This window comes from Syzygium oleosum, unplaced genomic scaffold, assembly GCF_021117445.2.
Source record: "Syzygium oleosum isolate NSW1041296 unplaced genomic scaffold, Sole_v2.1 Sole_v2.12, whole genome shotgun sequence".
In the NCBI taxonomy this organism is placed as follows: Eukaryota; Viridiplantae; Streptophyta; class Magnoliopsida; order Myrtales; family Myrtaceae; genus Syzygium; species Syzygium oleosum.
In genome coordinates this window covers 7694088-7708533 of record NW_026607496.1, presented here as the reverse complement: position 1 = coordinate 7708533, position 14446 = coordinate 7694088, and the positions used below count along the sequence as shown (strand labels likewise).

General features: G+C 39.2%; 1 protein-coding gene across 2 annotated transcripts; it reads right to left on the bottom strand.

Moving 5' to 3' along the window:
- Nucleotides 1-781: 781 nt before the first annotated feature.
- Nucleotides 782-5047, bottom strand: LOC115672357 (ankyrin repeat-containing protein ITN1). Of its 2 annotated transcripts, none has more exons than XM_056316796.1 (4): nt 4374-5047; nt 3722-4285; nt 2652-3061; nt 782-1969 (listed from the first exon to the last, which is right to left on the bottom strand). In XM_056316796.1, the coding sequence occupies exons 1-4, from the start codon at nt 4444-4446 to the stop codon at nt 1145-1147; spliced, it is 1872 nt and encodes a 623-aa protein (XP_056172771.1). In that variant the 5' UTR covers nt 4447-5047; the 3' UTR covers nt 782-1144. The 2 variants fall into 2 exon arrangements, with proteins under 2 accessions (XP_056172771.1, XP_030450013.1); XM_030594153.2 differs by having other exon boundaries at nt 4787-5047.
- Between the last annotated feature and the right edge of the window lie 9399 nt (nt 5048-14446).

Here is a 14446-nt window from a genome sequence, read left to right as displayed (position 1 = left end):
TACCGGCCTATGGTGAGGCTTGAGCTCGCCTGTGGCCCGCCGTGGTGGCCGACGACCGATCGAGAAAGTAGAAAAAAGAAGAAGAAAGAAAAGGAAAAAATAAAAATAAAAATAAACCGTTTTTGGTGAAAGAAAGTGAGGTGAAAGAAGTGGAAAAAATTTTCCCCACTTTTGAATATGTTTTTTCCATTGACGGAAAATGTTTTCCTTGACTAGTTTATTTTCCGTTAACCAAAAGCCGGAAAATCCAAAAAACGTTTTCTTGGAAATTGTTTTTCATCAAGTGAACGGAACCTAAATGTGGATAGATTATAAGAAATCATATTCTTATTTTAAACCAACCAATTTGATCTAACCAACTAAATAAATTACTCCTAAAAGGATCCTCGCGGACAGAATAAGATTACAGTCAATTTGATAATGATCAAGGGACATTGCTTCTTCTGTCCAAACCAGGGAATCCCTTAGATATGATGCAAAATGGATCTTGTCCTATCTTTGATAAGAGATTTCTCTATGGAAAAATAAGAATTGGAGTTTGAAGAAGGGGAAGGAGGAGTCCTCGGCCCGCAACCGATAGAAGAGGACTCTATGATGCGATAGAAAGCTCACATCCAAATTCTTGGTTAGTTAATAGACATGCAAATATGCATATCCAAAACGTATCAGAAGTCCAGAATAACCATAAACACAGAAAATGAGAAAAAATGATAAACATCTGAGGATGATTCGTTCTTTTATGAAACACAGGAAAGGCCAGAAAGTGGGTGAATGGGAACTCTAACATAATTATAATTCATATATTGGACTCTTGATAAATTAATAAGATATTCGTCTCAGCGTTCCTTTCACTAAGGGAAAGTTCTCCATAGTTGTTAGCTGAAAATATGATTACGCTCGAGGGAAACCAAAGTATACTGTGAGCGGAAGCATGTCTAGAAACGGTATGAACGCAGCACTTACTCATCTGGTGCCAACAACCAACCAAGAAGAAGTGAAATCCCAGAGATGAAGACCCTTGTGCCTGATAAGAAAGCCACCATTCTTTTTCTGGTAGCACTTTGTCATCCTCATGCTATATTTACAGTGAAAAACTCTTGATCCTTATAGAAGATGGCTCCAGCTTTGGTTTCAGAGACTGACATCAGATAGCATATATGGGCTTTACTTCTGAATCAGTTTCTGAATGATGGTCTGAGCGCGTTCCACTTCGTGAATACTTCTCTTTCTTTCTCACTGATCGGATTCGTCTATGTTTTAATACGAAGTATGTCATCGTACCAAGAACTCCAGCCATTGTTATTCCACCTATAACTGTCACAAGAATAGCAGCCCACTTATTGTGTCGACCGACAACAATGTATGACGAGGATATAAACGCCACGGTAGTGCACACAGAGGCTAACCACATCAATTTGTTGATAACATGAACAACCCTCCTCTCGGATTTGGTCTCTCCCCTGACGAGAGTGATCTGTACTACCACAACCGCCAAAGAAGTGAAGAGGGCAACGGCATTCGAGATGAAGAAAACCTTAAAAGATAGAGTACTGACTACAACAGCCATCCCACTGTCGTCATCACCGCCAGGAACAGTGAAAATTGCTGCAAAAGCTACTGTCGCAAAGAGGACAGCAACCACGGTGACTGAGTTGGTTGCATTGTTGATTCCGACCCGATGAAGCCTTCGAAGCTCCTTTGCAATTCCATCCACATTTTTATTAGTCTTGCGTGTCTGTTCAAGCTGGGTATGAACATCTTTCTTGATCTCTCTAACAGTTCTTCTGAGCTCATCTCGTGGTTGGTTCAGTTCGTTGGCTCTTATACCACCAAATCTACTTAACAATTCTTTTATCTCTGTACTCTCCTCCGAGAGGGGAAGACCCTCAGCTATATCAAGGGCCGTTTTATGGTCTCTGGTTAAAGCGTTTACATTTGTATCAGGAAGGCAAAGCAGCTCGTTTACAATCTGCAATAAGTATTAAAACAAGGTACTTTTTCTTAAAGTATAAAGAATCGCCAAAAGATGCTAAAATCTGAAAGCAGATGAAAAAGAAATACACGGGCATAACCTGAGTGTGAATAGACAGGTTTCCTCAAAGCTTAGCTATTAGGAAATGGGCCCACGGTATATTTTTTTTTATTGGTAGGCCCATGATGTTATATTTATCATATCTATTAACACTCCCACAAATGTAAGCTGCAATTTTCACGTGGAAGATAGAATGTAGATGTAAACACATAAAAAAGGACCAGAGACTACAACACAATAACAGGACAACTAACAAAATAACAAGTTATTGTTAAGACTCGACTCTTGACTTGTGCTTTGATACCATATGAGTAAATCGTTTTCCCCAAAAGTTTAAGCTAGTAGAAACTGTGCCCACAAGGTATATCTAAAGATTTCTAAAAGTTGGCTATTGAAGGTTAAAACTCCAAAACAAATGCAATCACAGCAATTTGGTCAAGTAGCCTATCTAATACCAAATTTATTTCAAGAAAAGACTATCTCTGCAAGTTGATCGAGTCTTTAGCTATCTTTGGAATTATATGGTCTACTGTTGACACGAATATAACGAGGCAATACAGAAAATCCAGACAATTAATGTAAAAACAGATTTTGGTAATACCAAAGTGTCAATCATTACCTGAGCTCGCTTTTTTCGGGTGGCAACATGTAATGCTGTATTTCCAAATCTATCTGGAAGCATCACTATAGCTGCATCTGCTTCAAGAAGCAACTTCACCACATCACAGCTGACCCCTTTTACAGCCATGTGCAGTGCAGTTTGTCCTTTCTTATCAGTTCTTCTTGCTAGCTGTGGATCCTCGTCGAGCAACGCTTTTACAATGTCAACATGCCCTTGGCGGGCTGACAAGTGCAAGGCATTCTTCCCGTTTGATTTGGAAATCTCTAGCAAACTACAATCTTTAGACAGCAGTTCATTAACTACTGCTACATGCCCTCTCGCAGCTGCAGATACAAGAGGGGTTGCATTTGATGTACCTATCGTCTTGCTCAACCCAGGGTCATATTCCAATAGCAACTGGACAATTGCTGCATAAAAGTGGTCGTTTCACGATAGATTAGAATTCTTGATCTACTTACTTTTCTTTTAAGGAGCAGAAAGTTGGTAATAAACACAAAAGCACTCTCTTCGCTATGAACATTTAGATAGTATTATTTTGCAAAATAGAGCACTCCAAACAGATTTATATCTTCATTATCAACTAAAAGAGAACTGCAGCCTACAGAATCCATTTAGTGCACTGAACATAGTCAGGCTTTGTTGTCATCATTGCGCGGCAAGTGTTTACTTCATCTCTTCCCCAGGAAAGCTCCACTCTCCAACTCCAAGTGGTTGCTCATAAATATGGACTTCACACTCTACCTTCTATAGCACGAGGGATCGTTCCACCTTACAGTTATAAAGCTATATAATGCTTATGTTAACCAGACAGGTAGTCCTACAGGGGGAACAGTGTCTCAGACATCAAAAGCTTTCACTATTCATCATTAAATTATTGCAATTTCCATACAAATACTCAAACACTCAAAAAGCATAGCTAGGTATGGCCACCGACCATCTATGATATGCCATGTTGACTAGATATTGTGTTTCGTACGATGGAAGATGTCACAGACAAGCATGACTCATTTACCACAAAAGGCTTTGCCCGAGGAAGATGATTGTTAAGTGCAGGATTCAAACATTACCTTGGTGACCTTTACTAGCAGCAATATGCAGCGGATCCAAACCAGATGCATTTTTCATACCAATCCCCTCCTTAGTTGAGTATTTCAGCAGCTCTTTTACTATAGCCAGGTGCCCCTTCTCGGCTGCGGCAAAGAGTGCTGTCTCTCCCAACTCATTGACCTCATTGACCACCGCGGACCTTATCTGCGCCACTTCAGCATCAAAATCTGCCCCACTGAGTGTTCCCATCATCTGAGCATCAATTTCACCTAAAATCTGCTTGATGGCATCCAAATCACCCCGCTGTGCAGCCAAGTGCAGCTCAGTGTCATTGTGGCGGCCGGTCACCTGCTTCACATATTTCTTTTTGCCAGCCTGATCAATCCGCTTCCCGGAGTTGGACAAAACCAGAGCCTTTCCAGAATTCGAGACAACTAGAGCCTTCCCAGAATTTGATAAGACCAGGGTCGGTGTTGCCGTCGCCGAAGCTGAAGGAGATGCTGGGATAGGCGAAGATTCCGGGATGGAGAGGGGCTTAAGGTTGAGCCTCGAAACCAACCCTTTCTCCAAGTCCTTCTCCCGTTCTTCACAAATAAGCCACAATCATCAGGAAGAGAAATTACACATTGTTAAAGCATGACCAGCTAAACCAATACATTGGCATTACTCAACTATGGCTAAGAAAGGTTGAAATCCAATTTGACCGAGAAAAAATTGAACGTTTTGAACCAAATTGCTCTGTCATTAACCGCCATTCTCAGCTTACTCGCTGTTTAGGGGGGAAAGAGCGGCAAATCTCAAGGGCTCGATTGAAAAAAAAAGGAGCTGGCGAAAAGTCTCCGATGCGTCAGATTCCCAAATGCCGAACGGAACTCAAGCAAGAGATCCAAAAGACAGAGACAACGATCGACGACATTTTGCCACGGAAGAACAACATCGGCACGAATACATAACCAACATCCTCGTTCCATGGATCTAACCACGCCGCCTAGTCGCGATCAACGGAACGAAACAGACAGAGGATTCGAACGATCATCGACTGATCCGCCGATCGCACGTGAGGACGAGCGTCGTGAGAATCATACCTTCGTAAATTTCGGACTCCATCGGATGATGATGATGTGGAGGAAGACGTAGAGAATCATGGATCTAAATGCCGCCGCATTTTTCCTTCGCGGCGGTGGAGAGGAGGAGGAGGCGGCGGCGGCGGCGGCGGCGGTGGCGGTGGCGGTGGCGGGGAGAGATCGGGCTCGGAGAGGAGGCAGAGCGGAAGAAGAGGAGGCGAAGGCGCAACGAAAAAACGGTGACATATCTCTCTCTCTCTCCCCTTTTCCTTTAGCGCTTTGCCGTTGAGATTCCCTTTTGAAAATTTAAATAAAGAATAAATAAATAAATAAGTGGAACAAATTAATAAATCAGAACGCACTTTTGGAAAAATCAAACAAGGAATAAATATATCAATAAATCGAAAACGTGCTTAGTAAATTAGGACGCACATGGTAACAATTATATTCCAGAAATCAATTTTTGGCCAAAAATAGATTTTTCTATATCTATTCCGTGGACGAGTTTCTGAGCAAAAATATGTGTTTGATAATGACACAAAATTTCTGTTTCCGAAATAGAAATTCGTTTGATAACGACACAAAATTTCTCCCTTCTGGGCGATCGACGGAGGATGGCGGGTGGCGGCGAGGGGCGAATGATGGCTGCCGGCGGCGGGAGGTGGCCTGCGTCGGGTGGTGGAACACGGTGGCTAGCGGCGTAGCACGACGGCCGGAGGCGAAGCACGGCGGCCAGCGGTGGATAGCGGCAGCGGTTGTTGAGGACAGAGGGCGACCAGAGGCGGCCGGCGTCGAGCGGTGGAGTACGATGTCTGGCGGTGGAGGACGTCGATCGGTGATGGGCGGCTGGCGGAGGGAGGCGGCAGGCGGGCGGTGGCCGGTGACGAGAGCCGACTGGCAGGTGACGGCAAAGGACGGCGGGAGGCAGCGGTGGGCGGGTTGCGACCGACGTTGGGCGGTGGCGAATGACGGAGGATGATGGTGGGAGGAGGTGGTAGGCGAAGGACGCCGGCGGTAGGCAATCGACGGCGGGAGGCGACCAGCGGTGGTGGGAGGCGGCCGGCGGTAATAGCGAGTGGCAAGGGGGTGGCCGGCTAGTAACGAGGGCGAGCGATAAGAAGTTTTTATTTCTCATTTCTGTTCTAGAAATAGAAAAGTAATTTTTTTTTTACTTCTGATTTCTGTTCAAAATCTATTTCTGGAATATAAATTTGTTCCAGAAATAGAAAAATAAAATTGCATTGCCAAACAGATTTATATTCCAAACCTGTTTCTGGGAACAGAAAAATAGAAAAATAGAGAAATAGAAATGATTTCATGTGCGCCCTAAATCAATCGCATGGCGTTGGGCTAGGACGGCGTTGGGTTGGCGCCACTGCGTCCAGAGGTATAGCCACCGTGGCAGTGGGCCCGGCCACCCGCCAAGCTAGGTCTTTTATGGTATGCTTGAACTTGGTCAATATAAAATGTCGTACGGCAGTTAATAATATGATTCGAATACCACGTGAATTTAGCAGTTGAGTTGAAACTAATTGTGTCTGGGTCAATTTCGGGTCAACCACGAGCACAATACATGTTGTGTTCGTGTCCAATCCGGTGATTGTGAAATTGATTTGTATTACCCGTTGAAATTCATGGGTTAGTATTGATACGACATGTATATGAACCGTTTTAGACACGATTAGTTAAAAGATTTTTTTTATGTTATTCACTACTAAAATTTTAAAACGATAGTATTACGTTGACCATAAACACGTTTTGATTTGATTTCATGATATTTCTTTTAAGGTTATTGCAACTTGTAAATAGTATCTGTGAAAATTTAGAATTTTTGCATCAGGTTCGTGTTGACGTGTTGATTTCGGGGTAGAAGATTGATATCATGTCATGGTGGATCATGCAATTATGTCAACTTGTCGACCCACTATTTAATCGTGTTACATGGATTGGGACATGCTCGGGTCACGAAAGTAAGCACAATGAGCTATCATGTCTTGTTTGTATTGACTCAATTTGCAGTATACTCTTATGCCAACATGATGTTGAGGCTAACAACGTAACCTAGTGAGGGGCTTGATCAGACTCTCTGTGGATTAAGGAAAACTTTCGCGCAATGTACGTTGCAAGCGCAAGAAGAAGATTATAACACTTATATGCTAGATATGGTGACAACAGATAATGTAAGTGTGCGAGTGAATGATCGCTAAAGATAATGAACCGCGAATGTAAAGCACACGGCAGCTTATAGTGATTCAACTTTGTCACCAAGCTTACGTCCACTCTTTAGGTAATAGGCTTAACACATGTTGGATTTCATTATTAATTTGCAATGCAAGTTATGACAGGCAAGTATTGTTCTTTTCAAATGATAGATCACTCTATCATGACACAACGATTGCTCTTACACTTGATTTTGTTGCAAATATAGAACAATGAAAACCTATTACAAAAAGTATCAAATCATACTTCTTGATTTAACATAGCCAAGATGAAGTACATTCTCAGTAGTTGTTTCTGCCAACCTTTTCAAGCTTCATTGATCCTCTTTTAATAGAAATCGTCAATCATCCCGTTGGAGATTCTAAAGATGATCAAGAGAGCCGTTTGAGAGTAAGTGGAAGCCTATATTAGAATCGGGATTGCCCATACAATCAATTCTTCCAACATCTACAAGTTTCCTAAAATAGAGTCTGCTACAGCTGTCACTTTACTAATTCTTGGTCTAAGGTAAAAAATTGTCATTTGCTTTTATGATTCTTTTCTGGTTTTTCTACTGCGGATTCCAGGCTTGCAATGGCTAATTTTATGTACGATCAATAGTCATCTTTAGATGTACCTCACCATTATCATTTGCGACTTGATATCAACACGATCGAAAACTCATCAGTAGCAAGTGCAGATTATTTGCAAGTTGGTTGACAATCTTCAACGATGGTATTGATGAAATGACAAGAGATTGCAAACTCAATGATCCTTTTGACTTTATCAGTATCCAAAGATCTCCAAGGACACTAAATTGACTTTGGCACCTCCAAGTCACATGAGCTGCTTGTCATATTGGCACTTGTTCTCCTAATTGTCAATGTATGGTTCCACGTCTTTGCTGATATAATAGGAAACATCAACATTTGCAAAATTGTCACAGCATCTGTACTTATCAAGTAGATATTAGTATCAAGGATAATTTTGGAATTATCAAAATTCTAAATGGACGTTTTCCCAACACTTGACACGAATTGCTAACACGAATTGTCACCTTTGTGTTAAACAATAATTTTTAGGAATATTTTTTACTTTCCACTCTTACGCTTTCATGCCAATTTTTAATCAAGTTCATGTACTTTTAGGATCTGTTTGGTAACGTTTCTACTTCTGAGAATAATTTATGTTCAGAAATAGCTTTTTCTAATTCTGTTCCGGGGAATAATTTCTAAGCAAAAAAACGCGTTTGGTAACAGTACAAAATTTCTTTTCCCGAAATAAAAAAAGAACAAAAATGTGTTCAGTAATGTGTTCAGTACGACCTTAAAAATTTCTACTCCCAATTTTTTCATTTAATTATAAAATGTGAGTGGAGACTTAACAATTCTTCATGTTTGGATAAAATTGGACTAGAAATAGAATTATAATATATTATGATATAAAATTGGATGACCTTAATACAATCATAAAGAAAATTACTTCTTATAGACAAAGTAAATACCGGAGGGTGGTCGAGGAAATTGCAGTTTAGGATTTGGGGTTTGGGTCTTGGGGTTTGGAGATTTAGGATTTGAGATTTGGGGTTTATGGTTTTAGGATTTTGGTTTTAGGGTTTCGGGTTTGCGGTTTAGGGCTTGGGGTTTAGTGTTTCAGATTTTGAGTTTAAGGTTTAGGGTTTTAGGGATTCGGGTTTTGGGTTTTGGGTTTCGGGTATAGGGCTTAGAGTTTAAGGTTTTAGGGTTTAGTGTTTCGGGTTTGGGTTTGGGTTTGGGGTTTGAGGTTTAGGGTTCGGGGTTTTGCGGTTTCAGGTTTTAGGATTTGGGGTTTGGGGTTTGGGGTTTAGTGTTTTGGATTTTGGGGTCTAGGGGTATGGTTTAAGGTTTTAGGGTTTCGGGTTTTAGATTTAGGGTTTAGGTATTGAGATTTAGGGTTTAGGGTTTTAGGGTTCAGGGAATAGATTATGTTCTAAATATATTCCCTAGCCACTTTTCTGTTATGGGGAACAAAAAAAATTGACTGACGTTACCAAATGGATTTTGGTTCTCTTTTTGTTTTAGAGAACAAAAGAATAGAAAATCATATAATTTTGAGCATTACCAAACAGGCCTTTAGTTTGTCTTGTCGAGTCCTCTATAAATTTTCTAATCGGATCACTTCCGCATGAAATCTGGTTAGCTATAGACTGCTTCATAGAAGAAAAGTTTGACATTCATGAAAAATTAAAACCTTGAAAAAAGTTAGTCTTTCCACGAGCTTAGCGCATGTTGGAAGGCGATCACGACCATCGCCAACCTTGAAAGTTTGCAATAGAGGCGAGCGATTTCAAGTTCCGTCTAGGTTACATATGGAACCTAGAACCTACCCATTGTAACATATTCCTCATTTTTTGGAATCTTGAACCTACCATGATACCTTAGAACCAAGAACCTACTGTCACAGATTCCAGGATTGGTTCTAGGGTCTACCCAGGTTCCACCTGTATTATTAATTGAACGATTGTAGTAAATCATCACCTTTAATGATCACCACTTGCTATTATAATTCACTGACCACGACTTATATTTAGATACACAAAGAATATGAAACATTAACAAAGTAAAAGTCTCGGTCATAAAATGGAAGCTCATATTAGTCGTTACAAATTATACACTCATCATTGGACTACATGGAATTCCGCAAGATCACACGAAGTCATATACTAAGAAAAACACAAAAATTAGTTCTAGGTTCACCTACCTAAAACCTAGAACCTATCCATCGAAACAGATTCCTAGTTTTTGGAACCTAAAACCTACCCTGCATACCTTGAAACCTGAAGTCGAGCACATTCCCACTAGTCCAATTCTTAGTTTACAAATTTTACCGTAAAACCATGCTCATCACTAGTTTGCAATAGTCAAGACCTCCATTAAAGTCCACATCGAGGTCTCCAAGCTTCATGCATGTTGGGAGGCTATTGTGAGTGAGTGAAACCGATGAAACAACTTAAAAGCTCAAAGGAATAAAATGTATGGATCTAATGTTCAGGTTTTGATAAGTAAGAAATCGAAAGTTCACGTGGGTAATTTTAAAAACTTTAGAGTTTTTTTTGGTTTAAAGACTTTAGAGTTTAGGGAGTTCATTATATAGGAAAATGTTTTCCGCTTTTCAAGTTAGAGAATTCATTTTCCTAACATTAAGCATGTACATTTTCTTTGACGTAAATGATTTTCCGTTAACCAATAATTTACAGCAAACCAGTGCAGAAAATTTTTTCGCTCAAACAAATACACCTTTTAGTCTCGTTCCGAGAACTTGACTTGGGCACTTTGGACCATAGAGCACGAACTGACATCCCAATGTTAAGGCCTAGCTATCGGGGTGCATGGACCTAAGTCCTTAGCCCTTATACCCACTCCATGCCGACTTGGGTCATGACACCGAGACTCGGGACCCCAGCCTCCTGATCCAAGTCATGATGGTTCATACCGAATCTCTTGTTAAAGATTAAGTATCATGTTTTAAGTTAAAGAACCTTAAAATGATTGATAACTCATATTTTAAAGGGATATGTGCATTGGAAGTCCTAAGTCCTTCAAAAAGTACAATTAAATCCTAAAACTTATCACGAAAATGCAGTCGAGTTTTAAAACTTTCAAAAAGTGCAATTAAGTCCTAAAATTTGTCAAATTGATCCAATCAAGTCATTCTGTTGATTGTATTTTTTGAAAGGTTTAGGACTCAATTACATTTTCTTAACAAGTTTTAGGACTCGATTACACTTTTTGGAAGTTTTAGGACTCAATCGCACTTTCATGATAAGTTTTATGATTTGATTATGCTTTTTGAAAGTTTTAGGACTCAATTGCACTTTCATGACAAGTTTTAGGGCTTCTAGTGCACTTATCACTATTTCAAAAGTCTATCTAAATACAAGAAATTAATGAGATCATTTTACTTGAAAATGACACGTCTAGATAATGTCTTTCAATAATTTTCCACAAAGCAAATCTAAGTCCATATTCCCACCTTTCACATGAATGTGATCTTTTCTATTATTATTATTATTATTATTATTATTATTATTATTAAGGTAATAATACGAGTAGTTCTTGAATGGAATAATGACACAAATGGTACGTGAACATTTACCCAATGCACAATGTGATTCATAAACTTTTAATTTGTTAAATGTGGTCCCTGAACTTTTAATTTGTACAATTTAGTCCTTAGACCTTTAATGCACATTCAATTTAGTCCTTGTACTTTATGAAAATGTTCAATATTGTCCAGAAATTTAAATTAATGGAACATCTTCGTATGATTGAGGGACTAAAAATGTCTTATCAATAAAATTTCCACTTATCCTCAATCTAGGCATAGATAACAATCCATTTTAGAACATGTATCAAAAGTTCAGAAACTACATTGAACAAATTAAAATCTCATATGTCATATTGCATATTGAGTCAAAATTCATGGACCATTTGCGTCATTTTCTCTTCTTGAACGGTTGATGGATGGTTGGTTGGTTCGAGGCTAGGCTTCTTCTAGAATATTTCATAGAGAGAGGGCATTTAAGTCATTCCAGCAGGGTTGTTTGTCTTTCTAAAAGTAGAGTTATGTAAATGATAACGTGGCAAAAGATCCGATCCGTAATTGGTACTTTCCCAAAATAAAAAATAACATAAAAAAAAGACACCATTGAATGTGTCATCTCCAGCATGGTTTTCCCCGTGGGCTGATCGTGCACGTGCATGTACGCACAAAACACATGCCCAATAAGCTTGACAACGAGAAGTGGCGATACTCTGTATGTCTCCAGACAAGCTCATCACACGCCCCTTTCTATTTCGAAAGCTGTTGCTCGCTTAACATGGCGAAGTCCTATTCAAAATGATATGAATGAATGACCAACTTGAAATACCTAGCAAAGCAATCGTCGGTCCGATTAATTTTGATGATTACAAAATCCTCACGCATTTGTTATTTCTACCCAATTTTGCGCATCCGCCCATGTTTGGTTGAACGCACATTAGTCGTTCTAACAATAACACTCGATTAGAACCCATTATTTATATGTAGATATAGTGGAGTCGCTGGTGACTAGTCACGAAATCATATTGCAAATTAAGTTTCAGGCACTTGCGTAAACTCATGTTACCATCCAATTCTCAATCACTTGTATGGTTGAGAGATTAGTACTATAAAGAGAGGCGATCGTCTTTATAATCAAGTGGTACTTGGAGAGTTGTCTTCTTATCAACCGACCTTTGTACTTGAATTCGACTAGTGAATTAGGCGAAACTCTCAAACAAGTCACGGAGTGCAGTTAGCACCGATACAGTCGAAGCACCATATAGCAGTTGAGCATTTCTTTATCCCTACTTTCTTTAGATATATTAGCAAATTGGGGCCAATAGTTAGTAGGTCTTGCCATAACCCAATATTGGGAAAACTATCCAATCAGTCATAAACCTATTGTACAAATATTAATTCAGTCTTAGTAGACTGCCACATAAATGATTTCTAGCAAAAATTGACCAGAAGAACTGCAATGAAATTATGCACAAAGGTTTTTGGTATAAATTAGCGAAATTGAAAAGTTTATGATTGAATTGGCATCCGTTTAGGATTAATTGGACAATTCTCTCAACCCCTGCCACTAGCCAAAAAAAATATTTTGCCTTGGAGTAGGGAACAAAGGCCAAGAACCGATTTCTAATGGTGATGGGCCTAGCCCTTATTGACCTCTTATCACCATTGTAACCCTGATGTCGTTACGCCTCCAAATTCAATAGGGAAAATTATCAAAACAGTCTTAAACCTATTACAATTGTGCTAATTCAATCCTAAACTTTTTGCATTTATGTCAATTCAGTCTATTAGGCCAATTTTGACCAGTCGGCGCTGACGTGGACTCTGGCCGGCTGGCCAGCCAACACAGACCAGCCGGCCCACGCATCTGGCTTGTCGCTGGATCGGCGACTGACTAGAGGTTGAAGATGAAGGGAAAGAAAAAAAAAAGAAAGGGAAAAAGAAAAGAAAAGAAAAGAAAACTTAATAAAAAAAATATTAAAAAATTGCCACATTAGCATTGGCCGACGTCCATGTTAGTGCCAGCTGGCCAAAATTAGCCGAATGGACTGAATTAGCACAAATGCAAAAGGTTTAGAACTGAATTAACACAATTACAATAGTTTTAAGACTATTTTGGTAATTTTCCTAAAGGTAATATGACATTGGCCTCCCTCGACTCCCTCATCCACCACATTATCGTTGTCTCCAATCTCCACAAATTCAAAATCGATTGATTCTCAATTCGTATTTGAAGTTAAGATTAGATTTGATGTCATTTGTTCTCGAGATCTAATTGAAATGAATACATTATTTGAACTTATATTTTACTAAGTTGCAAGCACACTAATCAATTCGCTAATGAAATCATAATTCGATGCATATCTACCATTTAATCAGATTCATAACTTATCATATTGATCTTTACCTATCAAATGATGTAATTTTGTCATATTTATGATGTCTATCCTTTTTTATGACAAAATAATACAAAACAACCCTTTACGATCCAATTATGTATAAAATGATATATAAGGATTTCTCATTATATTTAGAAGGTGATTCTTTTGTAAATGAAAACAACAATTTACAATATCTTCCTATACATGAAAATCATATTACGTACTAAAAAAAAAGATTCTTTTTTCATGTGTCGTGACCAAGTCACCTACCTAGTAATCGACAGGTTTCTCTTTGGAGCCGCCTACTTCATCCACTTGGTGGCCTTTTCGAATAAGCTCGAGCAATATCGGTGTTCTGCCTCATCTTGGTTGAAGTTCTAGGCTCGCGGGTATCTCCCCAAATCTGGCACTGCCACTATTGAGGAAGCAATGGCTGCTGAACTGTTACCACCTCAAATGTGCTCCAGTTAGAGGAGGAGTGGAACCGTTGAATGTTGAAGCTATTAGAATAATAGGATCTTTCAATCACATAAACATGAGATCAAATTGATAAATATAACATATTTGATCTAATGAGAGAGATGTCTTCCTGTGGATATGAATCTTCACCACTCTCTTCTATAATGGTTGTGATGGGTGTGTATTTTTCTCTCAACAATTTTGTGAAAATAGGGGAAGCGTGATAATTGGATGCTAACATTCTCCACCAAAGAGAGACTTTATATAGAGAGAGTGATGGGACCAATCCTAGAGCTACCAAATCTCAACTGTCCATCAAGGTTTAATATATGGGTTCTACATGCCTAATTGGATATCACAAATATATGACCCATAATATATTTAATTAAATTTGGCCTATGTCAAATGTTAAATAATAAACTTGATAGGCTAATTAAATTGGGTTGGACCTTGTCAAGTCCAACATTCTCCCACTTGGCCAAAGGTTCAATTGTTGATCTAATTCACGAGGCTTAGCACAAAATAATCAAGCATATACAACATCCCTTAAGTAAAGTCATGT

Bases quoted from the DNA above. Each gene is read 5' to 3' on its own strand.
- LOC115672357 (XM_056316796.1), bottom strand. From the start codon at position 4,446: ATGACAGAGCAATTTGGTTCAAAACGTTCAATTTTTTCTCGGTCAAAT. The intron at 4,286-4,373 runs GTTGAGTAATGC...TTATTTGTGAAG, and splicing joins TTCAACCTTTCTTAGCCATA to AACGGGAGAAGGACTTGGAG. The intron at 3,062-3,721 runs GTAATGTTTGAA...ACTTTTATGCAG, and splicing joins TGCTAGTAAAGGTCACCAAG to CAATTGTCCAGTTGCTATTG.